The sequence below is a fragment of the Scyliorhinus torazame genome, chromosome 4, assembly GCF_047496885.1.
Source record: "Scyliorhinus torazame isolate Kashiwa2021f chromosome 4, sScyTor2.1, whole genome shotgun sequence".
In the NCBI taxonomy this organism is placed as follows: domain Eukaryota; kingdom Metazoa; phylum Chordata; class Chondrichthyes; order Carcharhiniformes; family Scyliorhinidae; genus Scyliorhinus; species Scyliorhinus torazame.
In genome coordinates, this window is record NC_092710.1 from 296,030,055 (window position 1) to 296,042,594 (window position 12,540).

The following is a 12,540-nucleotide window of genomic DNA, read 5'->3' on the forward strand; positions in this document are numbered from 1 at the left end:
AAGCGATTTATGAACATGGGGAGAAGGCCAGTAGAATGCTCGCACAGCAGTTTAGGAAGAGGGAGGCATCCAGGGAGATAGGGAAAGTAAAGGACGGTGAGGGAAACCTGGTTGGTGATTCGGCAGGGGTGAATAAGGCATTCAGAGATTTTTACAGTAGGCTGTACAGGTCGGAACCCCCTGCGGGGTCGGAGGGGATGAGGCGCTTCTTGGTGGGGCTGAATTTCCCAAAGGTGGACAGGGAGCAAGTAGAAGGGCTGGTGGCCCCAATTGGGCTGGAAGAGATAGTGGAGGGCTTGAAGGCCATGCAGGCGGGTAAGGCCCCGGGTCCGGACGGGTACCCAGTAGAGTTCTATAAAAAGCTCTCGGGGATATTGGGGCCAGTGTTGTTGAGGATGTTCAATGAGGCAAGGGAAAGAGGGGCGCTGCCCCCGACGATGTGTTCCGGACGTTATTGGGGAGGACCAGACGGGATTTGTTAAGGGTAGACAGTTGGTGGCCAATGTAAGAAGGCTGTTAAATGTGATCATGATGCCCCCGGAAGGTAGAGAGGTTGAGGTTGTGATCGCAATGGATGCAGAAAAGGCTTTTTGATCGGGTAGAATGGGACTATCTGTGGGAGGTACTGGGACGGTTCGGATTTGGGCAGGGCTTTATTGACTGGGTCAGATTACTGTATCAGGCTCCTGTGGCAGGTGTGCGGACGAACAGTACTCCTTCTGACTATTTTAGAATGTACCAGGGGACGAGACAGGGATGCCCTCTCTCCCCACTGTTGTTTGCACTGGCTATAGAGCCGTTGGCAATTGCTCTGAGAACTTCAAGGGGCTGGAGCACAGGGTTTTTCTCTATGCGGATGATCTGCTTCTGTACGTTTCGGACCCAGTAGAGGGGATGGAGGAAATTATGAAGATTTTAAGGGAATTCTGACGTTTTTCGGGGTATAAGCTAAACATGGATAAAGTGAGATGTTTGTGATTCAGGCGAGGGGACAGGAGGGGCGACTGGGGGAGCTACCGTTCAGATCAGTAGGGGGTAGTTTTAGGTACCTGGGCATTAAAGTGGCGCAGGAATGGGACCGGCTGCATAAATGGAATCCTGCCCGGCTAGTTGACCAAATGAAGGACGATTTCCGGAGATGAGACGCGCTCCCGTTGTCACTGGTCAGGCGGGTACAAACGGTGAAAATGACGGTCCTCCCGAGGTTCGTATTTGTATTTCAATGTCTCCCCATTTTTATTCCGCGGTCCTTTTTTAAGCAGGTCAACAGGGTGATCACGGGCTTCGTCTGGGCGGGCAAGACCCCACGGGTAAGGCAGGTAATGCTCGAGCGGAGCGGGGGAGAGGGCGGGCTGGCACTGCCAAATTTTAGCAATTATTACTGGGCGGCTAACATAGCCACGATCAGGAATTGTGCGGTGGGGGGAGAAGTCGGCGTGGATGCGTATGGAGGCACCAGTTTGGGGGGGTTGGTAACTGCGTCTCTGCCACTCCCGCCGGCACGCTACTCCACCAGCTCCGCGGTGGTGGCAGCCCTGAGAGTTTGGGGCCAGTGGAGGCGGCATGTGGGAGCATCGGTCTGGGCCCCAATTTGTGATAACCACCGGTTTGCCCTGGGGAGCATGGATGGGGGGTTCCGGGTATGGTGGAGAGCGGGGATTGAGAGGATGGGGGATGGGTTCATAGAGGGGAGTTTCCAGAGGGTGCTGGAGAAGTTTGGCTGGCGAGGGGAAACAAATTCAGATACTTGCAGGTGCGGGACTTCCTTCGTAAACAGGTGGCAACCTTCCCGCTCCTACCACTGGGGGGGGGGGGGGATTCAGGACAGGGTAATTCCCAGAGGGTGGGTAGGGGAGGGGAGCGTCTCGGACATTTATAAGGAGCTTATGGGGTCGGAGGAGACGCAGACAGAGGAGCTGAAGCGTAAGTGGGAGGAGGTGGGAGGGGAGATAGAGGATGGTTTATGGGCAGACACGTTGAGTAGAGTCAACACGTCTGCAACATGTGCCAGGCTTAAGGTTGTGCACCGGGCTCACATGACAGTGGCCCGGATGTGCAGATTCTTTCGGGTGGTGGACAGGTGGACAAAATGCGCAGGAGGGCCAGCGAACCATGTCCACGTTTTGGGAGTGTCCAAAGCTTCGGGGATTTTGGCAGAGGTTTGTGGACGTCATGTCCAAGGTTTTAAAAACAAGGGTGGCGCTGGGTCCAGAGGTGGCGATGTTCAGGGTGTCGGAAGATCCAGGAATCCAGGAGGAGAAAGAGGCAGATGTTCTGGCCTTTGCTTCCCTGGTAGCCCGGAGACGGATACTTTTGGTGCCAAAGCCCCCAAAGTTGGAGACCTGGCTATCGGCCATGGCTAGCTTTCTCTATATGGAGAAAATTAAGTTCGCCTTGAGAGGTTCACTGTTAGGGTTCACCTGGAGGTGGCAACCGTTCGTCGACTTCCTTGCGGAAAATTAATCGTCAGCAGACCGGGGTGGGGGGGGGCGGGGGGGAAGTAGGTTAGGTTAGAGTAGTGGTCAATAAGGGTGAGACCTGTATGAAAGGTAAATGGCTTTTGCACCATGTTTATGGTTTCATGTATCTTGTCTATTTTGTTCTTGTTTCTATACCAAAAATACCTCAATAAAATGTTTATTTTTTTTTTTTAAATACAGAAATGCATTTGATAAACCTTGGTGGTGGAAAAGTTGGATTGGGCAAGAGAAAAATTCCAGCAGCCTGTATAAATTCTCAGGGATTTTAAAGGAAATCATCTTATAATATTGCAACCTGATCTAATGTGCTACATAACCACTGACACTTAATTTTGGTATTTGTTCAAGGTCTTAATAGATGAACAAAGACTATATAAAACTTGTTTAGTCAAGTGTTTATGATATCCCATAATATATCTGCATGTTTGGTTTATAAAGCAAGAATATATGTTTAAACATCTGCTAACATCTTCAAAAATGAATCATATTATCCACTTCAGAGCTTCACTAATAGGATATATAAACAAACACACAAAATGAATAATTATATTGAGCCATGTTGTCTTTTGGGGTTTGGCAGCAATGGTTGAACTGACATCACCGTCACAAGCTGGTAGGCTAAACAGCTTCCTTACTACAAAATCTGAAATAAGCTTGAAAATGCGAGAAATGAACACTTCGGCAGATAAGAATCTGACAGGAAATGACAACTTCACCATCATTCCCAGTTCTTGTTTTTTTTGAAAACGCACGGTTGTTTTTGTGAGCATTGCCTTATTTTGAAACATCAGACAAACTTCTGCGCATTTTACAATTATAGAAGAAAAAAGATTCAGAATAAAACAAACTCTGATGACATTACCCAAACACTTTAATTGAAAATTTGGTTGCTTCAATCCATAAGCTTTAACCAGAGGAACAAAAGGTTACAAGTCGGGGATTACTTAAATAACAGGGAAGAAAATAACGCACACAAACTTCACGAGTCAGCAGGTGAACATAAAAAGTAAATGGAATGCATCATTCTTGCTTTAAAAAAGTGATCCCAAAATCACAAATATGGTAAACAGAAACAAAAACTGAATGGGGGACAATTGATCAAATATGCAATTTTTAAAATATAATTTTCAGACAAGCACTTAATGCAGAACACAAGATAAATAGGTGAGGTAAACCATTTGCAAGATCCACACTAAGCTTCCATAGAAATTCTCCAACCTCCACGATTACAGCATTCAACTGTTTCTTAAAAAATATCTCCGGGATTTCATAGAGATCGCGACGTGGACATCCATGGCATTGATTGAACGGTGTTTGTGTGAAGGATATCTCATCACAAATGCAAAATGTGCTCTTAACCTGTTTGAACTTCTGTTCTATTTTTGGTTTCAATTTAAAGGAATTTTCTGAATCTACCGTTACCATGTTATTTACATACTTAAATGCCACATTGCTGTACACTTGTCAAATTACAAAGTATAAAATAAAAAATAAATTAGCAAACTAAATGCTGAATTAAAAAGTGTCACACAGGCTACTACATAACTACCACATTTTGAAAGATTAGTGCATCATTTAATATCAGCAGGGTTAAAATATAAAGGCAGCATCAAACCAGGAAAAGAGATGCCTTTCCTGGGACAACATCCAGTATGCTTTAATTCAGCTGTGTTTCAGAAAGCTCCATTATTAATTAATCAACAGAAAATAAATCCAAATAGTTTAGTTTTAAAAGCTTGCAATTCACTCAATGTTTTTTTAACTTTTAACATGTAAACATTAATCTGAAGTTGGGGTCTACTCAAACTTGGGGCAGTTCAACAAAACCAGGTTCAAGCATGAATTTTTCCTTAATAACATAACTAAATTTATGGCAGAGGCAAAAGAAAAAATGACAATGATGAGCTAAAGTGAATAGTTTTAGCAGTCTTGATCTAGCTTCAATTCAACCTGAAAGGTGCGCACGTGCCTAAATATTGACAAGATCACAGTACGAGCATAAAAAATGATCGGAACATATTTCCAATGTGCAAATTTTCAGTAGACAATTTCTTAAAACACTGGTAGGCATTTAAATTACAAGGCATCAAGATGCATTGTGAAAAAACCACATTCTTAATGTTATAACATTTCCTCATTTTCTTATTCCTGCACCACATGATGATCCTGGTCAATTGTTTTCTCAATATATTAGGAGGTTCAAGAAGATCTGTCTTCAATATGTGCTGCACTGCTGCAAGGCTTCAAGCGTTTTGCTACAAGTGGATATCAAAAGAAAAATTAGTATAATATTATTTTAATACACATTAAAGGAGCAAGACCAGGCATATATGGTCACTTCAGCCTGTTCTGTCATTCAATGAGATCATGATTGATCGTCCAGCTCAACTCCACTTTCCCGTCCTATCCTATTATCTTGATTCCTTTACAGCCCAAAAATCAATCTCAGCGTACTCAATTACTGAGTATGCGCAGTCCTCCGGGGTAGAGAGTTCCAAAGGGTCACAGCCCTTAGGACTGAGACAAAGGGAAATTTATTTGCTTTAAGCGGCCAACTTCCTATCCTGAAGCTATGGCCCAAACTCTAAATTTCTAGCCAGGGGAAGCAGCATCTACGGTCTCCATATTCAGAATGCTGACAACAGCACAAGCAACAAAAAGGTCCGGCCGTATTCTGGTGACTTTGCACTCTGCTGGAGATGGTGGTAGTGGAGAAGGGAACAATTCTCATCAATGGGCCAAATCAATCTGCAGGTCAAATGTTGGGAAATTGTTGAGTAATCTACTGTTCATATTAGAGGTTTCATGTTACTGGCAGCAACATCTAGCTGCCTGAGTTTGTCCGCTGAGGAAGGTCTGCCAGCAATGTGCTGCCAGCTCCAACGAAGCATGCCATCTGCTGATGGCAGCTGCCATTTACATTTATCCTTGTATTAGAAACAGAAACTGCGAGAAATACAGCACGTCAGGCAGCTTCCGTGGAGAGAAACATTTCAGGTGGATGTCCTTTCAACAGAAGATAGAACACCACTCCCCTCCTTCCTTCCCTCCACCCCCCCCCCACCTTTGAAGAGATTATTTTAAAAAAATAATCAAGCTGCTCACTTCCACTCAACTGACCAGGCCATGGGCAGCATATTATTAGGGTAATTGACCCTTGATTATATCTATCGTGCTGCCGATCTTAGGACCTGCCCCAATTTTACATGCCTCCTCGCCGCTCTGCTGGGAAAGTGCCCTTCTTGGGGGCACCTAAAATGTAGCCCAATGTTTGTGTGGACTGAGTCAAATATGCTAGTTGAAGTAAACATTTGGTAGCAGTTAGCATCTGCCAATAACTATCAAGTGTTGCCAATCGGTACTGGAGATGCAAATAATGTTGCTCTTTTTAATGAGTGGAATACTATCCCACCAGCGTCACCAATAATGTTGCCAAATTAACTAGGTATGGCAGTTATTAATGAGAATATTGCTTTTCAGAGTCGCCAGGTATACCACCACAAGGCTTTACTGGATATCGATCAAAGACCAAACAACCAGTTGGTCAGTTCAAGTTCAAAGATAGTTTATTTACACACAAGGATTACTTCAACATGCAACATAAAACACTACAAGTTAAACTACACCTAACAACAATAACCTATACTTAACATCAGGGCAACCGGCTCTATGCAGATGAACAAGGCCTTTGTTCGGATCTTGCGTGGCTGGGTAGAAGAAGTGGCTTCGTTTCTGCTGGGCTCATCCATCTGATAGCGACCGTTGGTCTTGAACTTGTCTTCTGGTCGTAATGCGACACTTGGTTTTAGGCGTAGGCCGGGGCCAAGAGAGACCGAACACATGGCTGTGTCTCTTTTTTATCCCTCTGGGATTTTGCGCTCTTTGGGGCAGTCCTTGGCTTTGGACCCAATAATTCAACAAGCTTTGATCACTGCTTTTGATTTTGGCCAATAAAAGGGCGGGTAACTTGATGGCTGGGCGTGTCCTGAGCGGTCACTGACCTTGGCTGTTTGGGCTTTCTTAGCAAAGGGAGTGGCGCCGGTTAATATGCATCGGTATCAGTTACCTGAGTACAGTCCTTTTGATCTGTGGAAATGGAATGCAAACGAGCAGGAGTTTCGATCGCGTGTAGCTATCTGGGTTGCAAATACACACACAAGCTCAGAGTGTGTCTGAGTCCTGGGTTGGCCATAATTCCCATGGTCCTTTGCAGGTGGCCATCTGAGATGGCTACATCCCGTTCTCTTGATCCTGAATGCGAAGCGTGGTGAATCACACTATTGGTCCCTCGTCCGTCCTTGATGTGCCGGTTACCCTTGGTCAAGGACAGGTTCTACATTACTCTGTCCTAGGTTTTGGAGCATTTACCTAAGTTTTATCAACACATCATACATTCATAATATCTAAGGGGTCGCTATAAAGCATTCAACTATTACACATTTAACTTATTCGCACAAGGGAATATCAACTATCACTATCCAAGCTACTCTCATGCTGCTGGCAAATGTAAAAATGAACTTATCTACAATACTAAATTTTTTAACTAACTGCAGCATCACATTTCTACTTAACTTACCAACGTTACAGAGGTGTATAATCTTTATTTTTATCAGTGGTTACATTGTTGTCGAGTTGGGTGAATTCTGAAGAGGAGGGCTCGGAGTATTTACATCGGGGAGCGGGAGGCTCTTTTTCGCCATTTGCAGAGTCCAAGTGTCTGGACGATACTGTAGATTATCGCTATCACCAGAAGGGCCTCTACTGTACATGAAAGGGAATACCATTTAACAATGTTTTCGCACCAAGTGGGGGTATCAGTGTTTATCTCTATGTGTGGTGTGGTGTCCGGGCTAGGGGTATCATGTTGTGTGGTCATGTTCAGGGCTGATGTGGTGTAGAGTACAGAGGTTTGTAACGCGCGCAGTTGTAGGAGTCCAGCGATGATCGCAATGGAGGTCATCAGTCCTGTCTTCACCTTGTCTTCTGTTCTTCGTATATTCCTGGGGGTGCAAGCATAATTATCATAGAATTTACAGTGTAGAAGGAGGCCATTCGGCCCATCGAGTCTGCACCAGCTCTTGGAAAGAGCACCCTACCCAAGGTCAACACCTCCACCCTATCCCCATACCCCAGTAACCACACCCAACACTAAGGGCAATTTTGGACACTAAGGGTAATTTATCATGGCCAATCCACCTAACCTGCACATCTTTGGACTGTGGGAGGAAACCGGAGCACCCGGAGGAAACCCACACACACACGGGGAGGATGTGTAGACTCTGCACAGACAGTGACCCAAGCCGGAATCGAACCTGAGACCCTGGAGCTGTGAAGCATTTGTGCTATCCACAATATGCTATTATCGTTGGTTAACATCTCGTTTTCTTTGCCTTTCTCTCCTTAACTTCAATTACCCATTAGAATCGTCATCATGTGTGACTCCCTCATTTTTATTTTTGAAATAACGTTTTTTAGAGACAAGACAACAGAAAAAAAATTTCCTTTTAAGTCCAGACTCTCTCGCAGCTTGTGGTCGATGCTTGGAGTGGTCGGACAATTTCTTCGACCAGTCTTTCTTAAATCACAACCATGGGAGATTGAGGCTTATCTTAACCAGCCGAATTTTAGGACGGCCAGTTTTATAAAGTTTCTTCGTCCCACGGTCCAGAGGTAGTTCACGTATAGCAGCATATATGTGGCAACCAAGGGTGTCAAATATGTAAATAGCAGGTGGGGAAGCGACCAGAGGGTCACGGAAGATAAAGGGATGAGTGTACAGACTGTGACAAAGGGCATTCTTTAAACCACAATAAGAGAAGAGAAGGAAAAACTAAGACCTGCCAAAGACAGTGAAAAGTATAAAGAACCATTCCGGAGTACTCGAAGTGACGGGAACATGAGGTGCGTGTAGGCAGTGGCAGGGCAAGAATGGGTGGGATTCCCGGGTAGGGCAGTGATCAGTGCCGTTGCTCTACTACCCGTGCTTAGCTGACCAGATGCATTTGAGGTCCTCAGGCAGGGCGGGGATTAGTGCCGTTATTCCCTACCTGAGTGACCTAAATGAGCAGAAAGAATTTGTAACACATGTGAGATCCAACAATTGTTCCTTTAACGGCCATTGGTCAGTAAATGGTGTCGGAAGAGTAACCATGACTGTATCAAGAAATTGGGTGTCAGGCCGACATTAATTAAAACCATGTAGCAATAAGAAAGAAAGAAAAAGGCGGGCAGGCTCCATCAGTAAATAGGACACCGTAAATCTAATGAGTTCCTTTTTCTCATCATCTGGACACCTCAGGGTTCTGTATCGAAAAGTGTTGTAAAAGGGTTACCGTAACGGGAGTCAGACTCGGAATCGTCACCATCTCCCGGTTGCCAGACTCGTGTCAGCCGTTTTTGTGCCTTGGTCGCATGGGCCGTCGTGGAATCTGAATCGTCATGTCTTAACAATCTACAAGAGTTGTCGCGGTGCCAAAAAGGGGTTAGTTTGTCATGAGGCGTAGGGGCGGTGGCAGTGAAAGGTAGGTTACTGTTGTCGGGCGGTGGCGGTGGCTGTGGCTGTGGAAGGGCGTATAGAAGGCCAAACATGTCCTGGTTCCAGGGGCTGGAGTGACTGGAGCCGGGGAGGTTGTACCAGTGGTCAGTGATCGTGATAAATTCGGGAAGGCTGGCGCTATCGTCTGAATCAAGCTCAAGGTGGAAAGTCATACTTGTGGATGGAGACAAGGTCAGGTCTGTGGGCGTGGATGTGCTGTCATGGCTGGGGGAGGGTTAGACTAGGTTGTCGATGGGCGGGGCGGAATCGTCTATTACCAGGGAGATGTGGTGGAGTGGCTACATTGGGTTCCATAGACTTTGAGCTGGTCGATGTGGAACCAACCAGTTTTACCATTGGGGTACTTTATCTTGTACACAGAGGGGCTCACTTTGTCCGAAATGGAGTAGGGTCCTGCAAATTTAGGGGAGAGGAACGAACTGGGATTGTAAAGGGAAACCATTACTTGCTGACCGACTGTGTACTCTACGGGGTGGACTTACTCTGCTCCTAGCGCCTCGTCGGACAGCTGCAGCGAGCTGTGCTGTTTTAATATTTTCCGTGACTTGTTGGACTGCTTTTTCATGGGTGAGAGCGGTGACTGTGGGGCTTGCCAAATCGAGACCTAATGAATATTCAGTTCCTTTCATGGGCTGTCCGGTTATGAGTGTGGGGGGTGAAACCTGTGGAACTGGATACTGTGTTCCTAATAAACATAAGGGCGAATGGGTTGACTGTGTCCCATGTGGTGTTATGCTGTTGCACCATTTTTCTAATGGTCGCTTTCAAAGTGCGATTCATTCGTTCAACCATGCCACTGGATTGGGGGTGATACGCTATGTGAAATTTTTGCTTAATTCCAAAAATCATCAGGACATTTTGCATGACTCTGCCAGTGAAATGGGAACCTTTGTCTGACTCAATGCTGCAGGGAAGACCCCAGTATGTAAATATCTGTTGGGTCAAAATCTTAGCTGTGGCTTTCGCTGCGTTCGTCTGGTGCCTAAATAAAGGACCTTTTCTTTTAGGATCTGGGCTTTTTTCGGGTTAACCTTGCATCCAATTGATTGTAAGAGACCTAGCAAATCTGAAAGAAGCTTAACATGCTCTTCCTTTGTGTCCATCTGTAGGAGTAAGTCATCCACATGCTGCATAAGGCATCAGGGTGGGAAAATTTGGAAAGTCCGTTGGCCAATTGTCGGTGGAAAATGGAGGGGGGAGTTGTGGAAACCTTGCGGGAGGCATGTCCACGCATACTGCTGCCCTTGAAATGTGAACATGAACTTGTATTGACAGGCCTTATCTAAGGTGATGGACCAGAAGCCATTGCTAATGTCCAGCACTGTAAAGTACTTTGCTTGTACTCCCTGCTTGAGCATGGTTTCGGGACTCGTGGCAACGGTGGGGACTGCTAATGGGGTGACCTTGTTGAGCTCTCGGTAGTCAATGGTTAATCTCCATGAACCGTTGGGTTTCTTTACGGGCCAAATTGGGGCATTGCTTATTGAGGCTATGGGCCGAATTACTTTTTGATCTAGTAAGCTATTGATGACTTTTGAGATCTCGCCCTCGGCTTGCTGTGGGAAACCGTATTGCTTCTGGGGCTTGGGATCGGGACCTGAAATTGTGACCATGCCTGGGATCTTCCCACAATCGTGTTTGTGTTGGGCGAAGGCTGCTTTATGTTTTCTGAGGACCTCTCGAATGGTCTGGTCTGTACTAATTGTTTGCGGCTCAAACCAATAGTCTTCGACTGAGCCAATCCTATGTTCGTAGTCCCCTACAGTGAGCGTGCCGGGGGCTCCCTCTGTTTTGGCCATTTTCCATTCAAACCTATCACGGGGTCAAACGAAAGGTTGTGGGAGCTCAAAGTAGATTCCTAGAATGTGCTCGGCTGTTTGGGGCAAGTCGACTAAAACAACAGGGTGTCTGGTGCTTATGGTTCCTATCTGAATATCTACGGTGGCTGTGATGTATCCCTGCTGTACACGTCCTGTCAATCCACTAAGGGTGATGGTGTCTGTGGTGGGCCATTTGTCACGCTGAAGCATTGTGGAGGAGTTTAAAGTGGTGCGGGACCCTCTGTCCCAAAGGAACTCTACTGGATGTTCCCGGACTGTGCCTGTGACTACTGGTCTGCCTGATTTGTCCCAGAGTGTGTCGCAAACCCAAGTTGCGGGAGTCCGAACACCGTCAATCTGTGGTGTTGATTACTGCATTATCTGTTCGGACGCTAATGCTATGTATGGGCCTAACATTGTTCCTAGGTGGGGCGTTCGAATGCTGGTGCCGTTGCTGGTTTGGGGGGTTTTGTCTGCATTCGCGGGTGTAATATCCCATGTATGCACAATTATCGCAACCTCGGGGTGCCTGTGCTCTGGGGTGCTGTCCTTCATGTCAGCCCTCATTTACCCATGCTGGGTCCTGATTAGTCCTGACTGGGTGCATATTCGCCTCTGCCTTCCTATGTAGGGATTGTTCCCAAGCGCTGGAGAGTCGCTTTAAAACCCAAACTTCATTATGTGTGGCGTCTGCGGGGTCGTAATTGACACAAGCCTTTTGACCTGCTTCTGTGGTGTGGGAGACTAAATGTGGGCCCATTTAGTTGTGTCATCATTATCTAAGTGTGCGCGGTTCAAATCCCCAAATACTGCTTTAAAACGGATCCAAAGACGACCTGCAAATTGCAGTCGGATGCTCTCCCTTTTTTTGCTTTCAACGGTTCAAACCTTCTACGGGATCTCCCTTGTTGTACCCAATCACATCTAAAATGGCCGTTTTCATCTCCTGTAGGCTTCCCCCTACATTCTGGGGTTCTGGTAAAGCTGAGCTAACGGACGAGTCAAGGCTCATGACTAGAAGCTTAACTTCCTCCCTTTTGTCTCGACCGTACATAACCGTTTGCTGTCGTACTCTCTCAAAGAAATTATGTGGGTCTGCGGTGGGTTCAATTTTGAAATGAAAATGAAAATCACTTATTGTCACAAGTAGGCTTCAAATGAAGTTACTGTGAAAAGCCCCTAGTCGCCACATTCCGGCACCTGTTCGGGGAGGCTGGTACGGGAATTGAACCACGCTGCTGGCCTGCCTTGGTTTGCTTTCAAAGCCAGCGACTTAGCCCTGTGCTAAACAGCCCCTTGGGCGCAGGCATCTCTCAATTGGGTGATGGTTAGTGGGGTGGTGTAAACAAAATCAGGCTCATCCCGATCCGATGACTTGCACTGTGTGGTGACCGGATTCATGGGGGTGTGCGCTGCCTGTGCAGTCGGTGGTGCGGGTGCTTTCCTTTTCGTGGCCTAGGGGGCTCTATTGTGATTTTCGGTATCCTCCACGTATCTGTGGGCGGTTTCATTTAGTTCTTGCCAATTGGGACCATTTTCCTCATCCAAATCTTGTCCAAAGGTATCTCTGAATCCGTTTTGCCCTGACAGCAGTGACTGCAACTTCTCGATTTGTCGTCTACATTTCGTGTGATCTACTGTGCTCTGTCTTTATTCCGTAGTAGAGCTATGGAGCACTCGTAAA

At 46.3% G+C, this 12,540-nt stretch overlaps 1 protein-coding gene across 3 annotated transcripts in view; it reads right to left on the reverse strand.

Annotated features, from left to right (window-relative positions):
* Nucleotides 1-3,333: 3,333 nt before the first annotated feature.
* ostm1 (osteoclastogenesis associated transmembrane protein 1) overlaps nt 3,334-12,540 on the reverse strand; it is a 41,868-nt gene continuing 32,661 nt past the window's right edge. For all 3 annotated transcript variants that reach the window (XM_072499957.1, XM_072499958.1, XM_072499959.1), the window contains one exon: nt 3,334-4,735. In XM_072499957.1, coding sequence (XP_072356058.1) covers nt 4,680-4,735 — 56 coding nt within the window. In that variant the 3' untranslated portion in view covers nt 3,334-4,679. The remainder of the gene's footprint in view (nt 4,736-12,540) is intronic.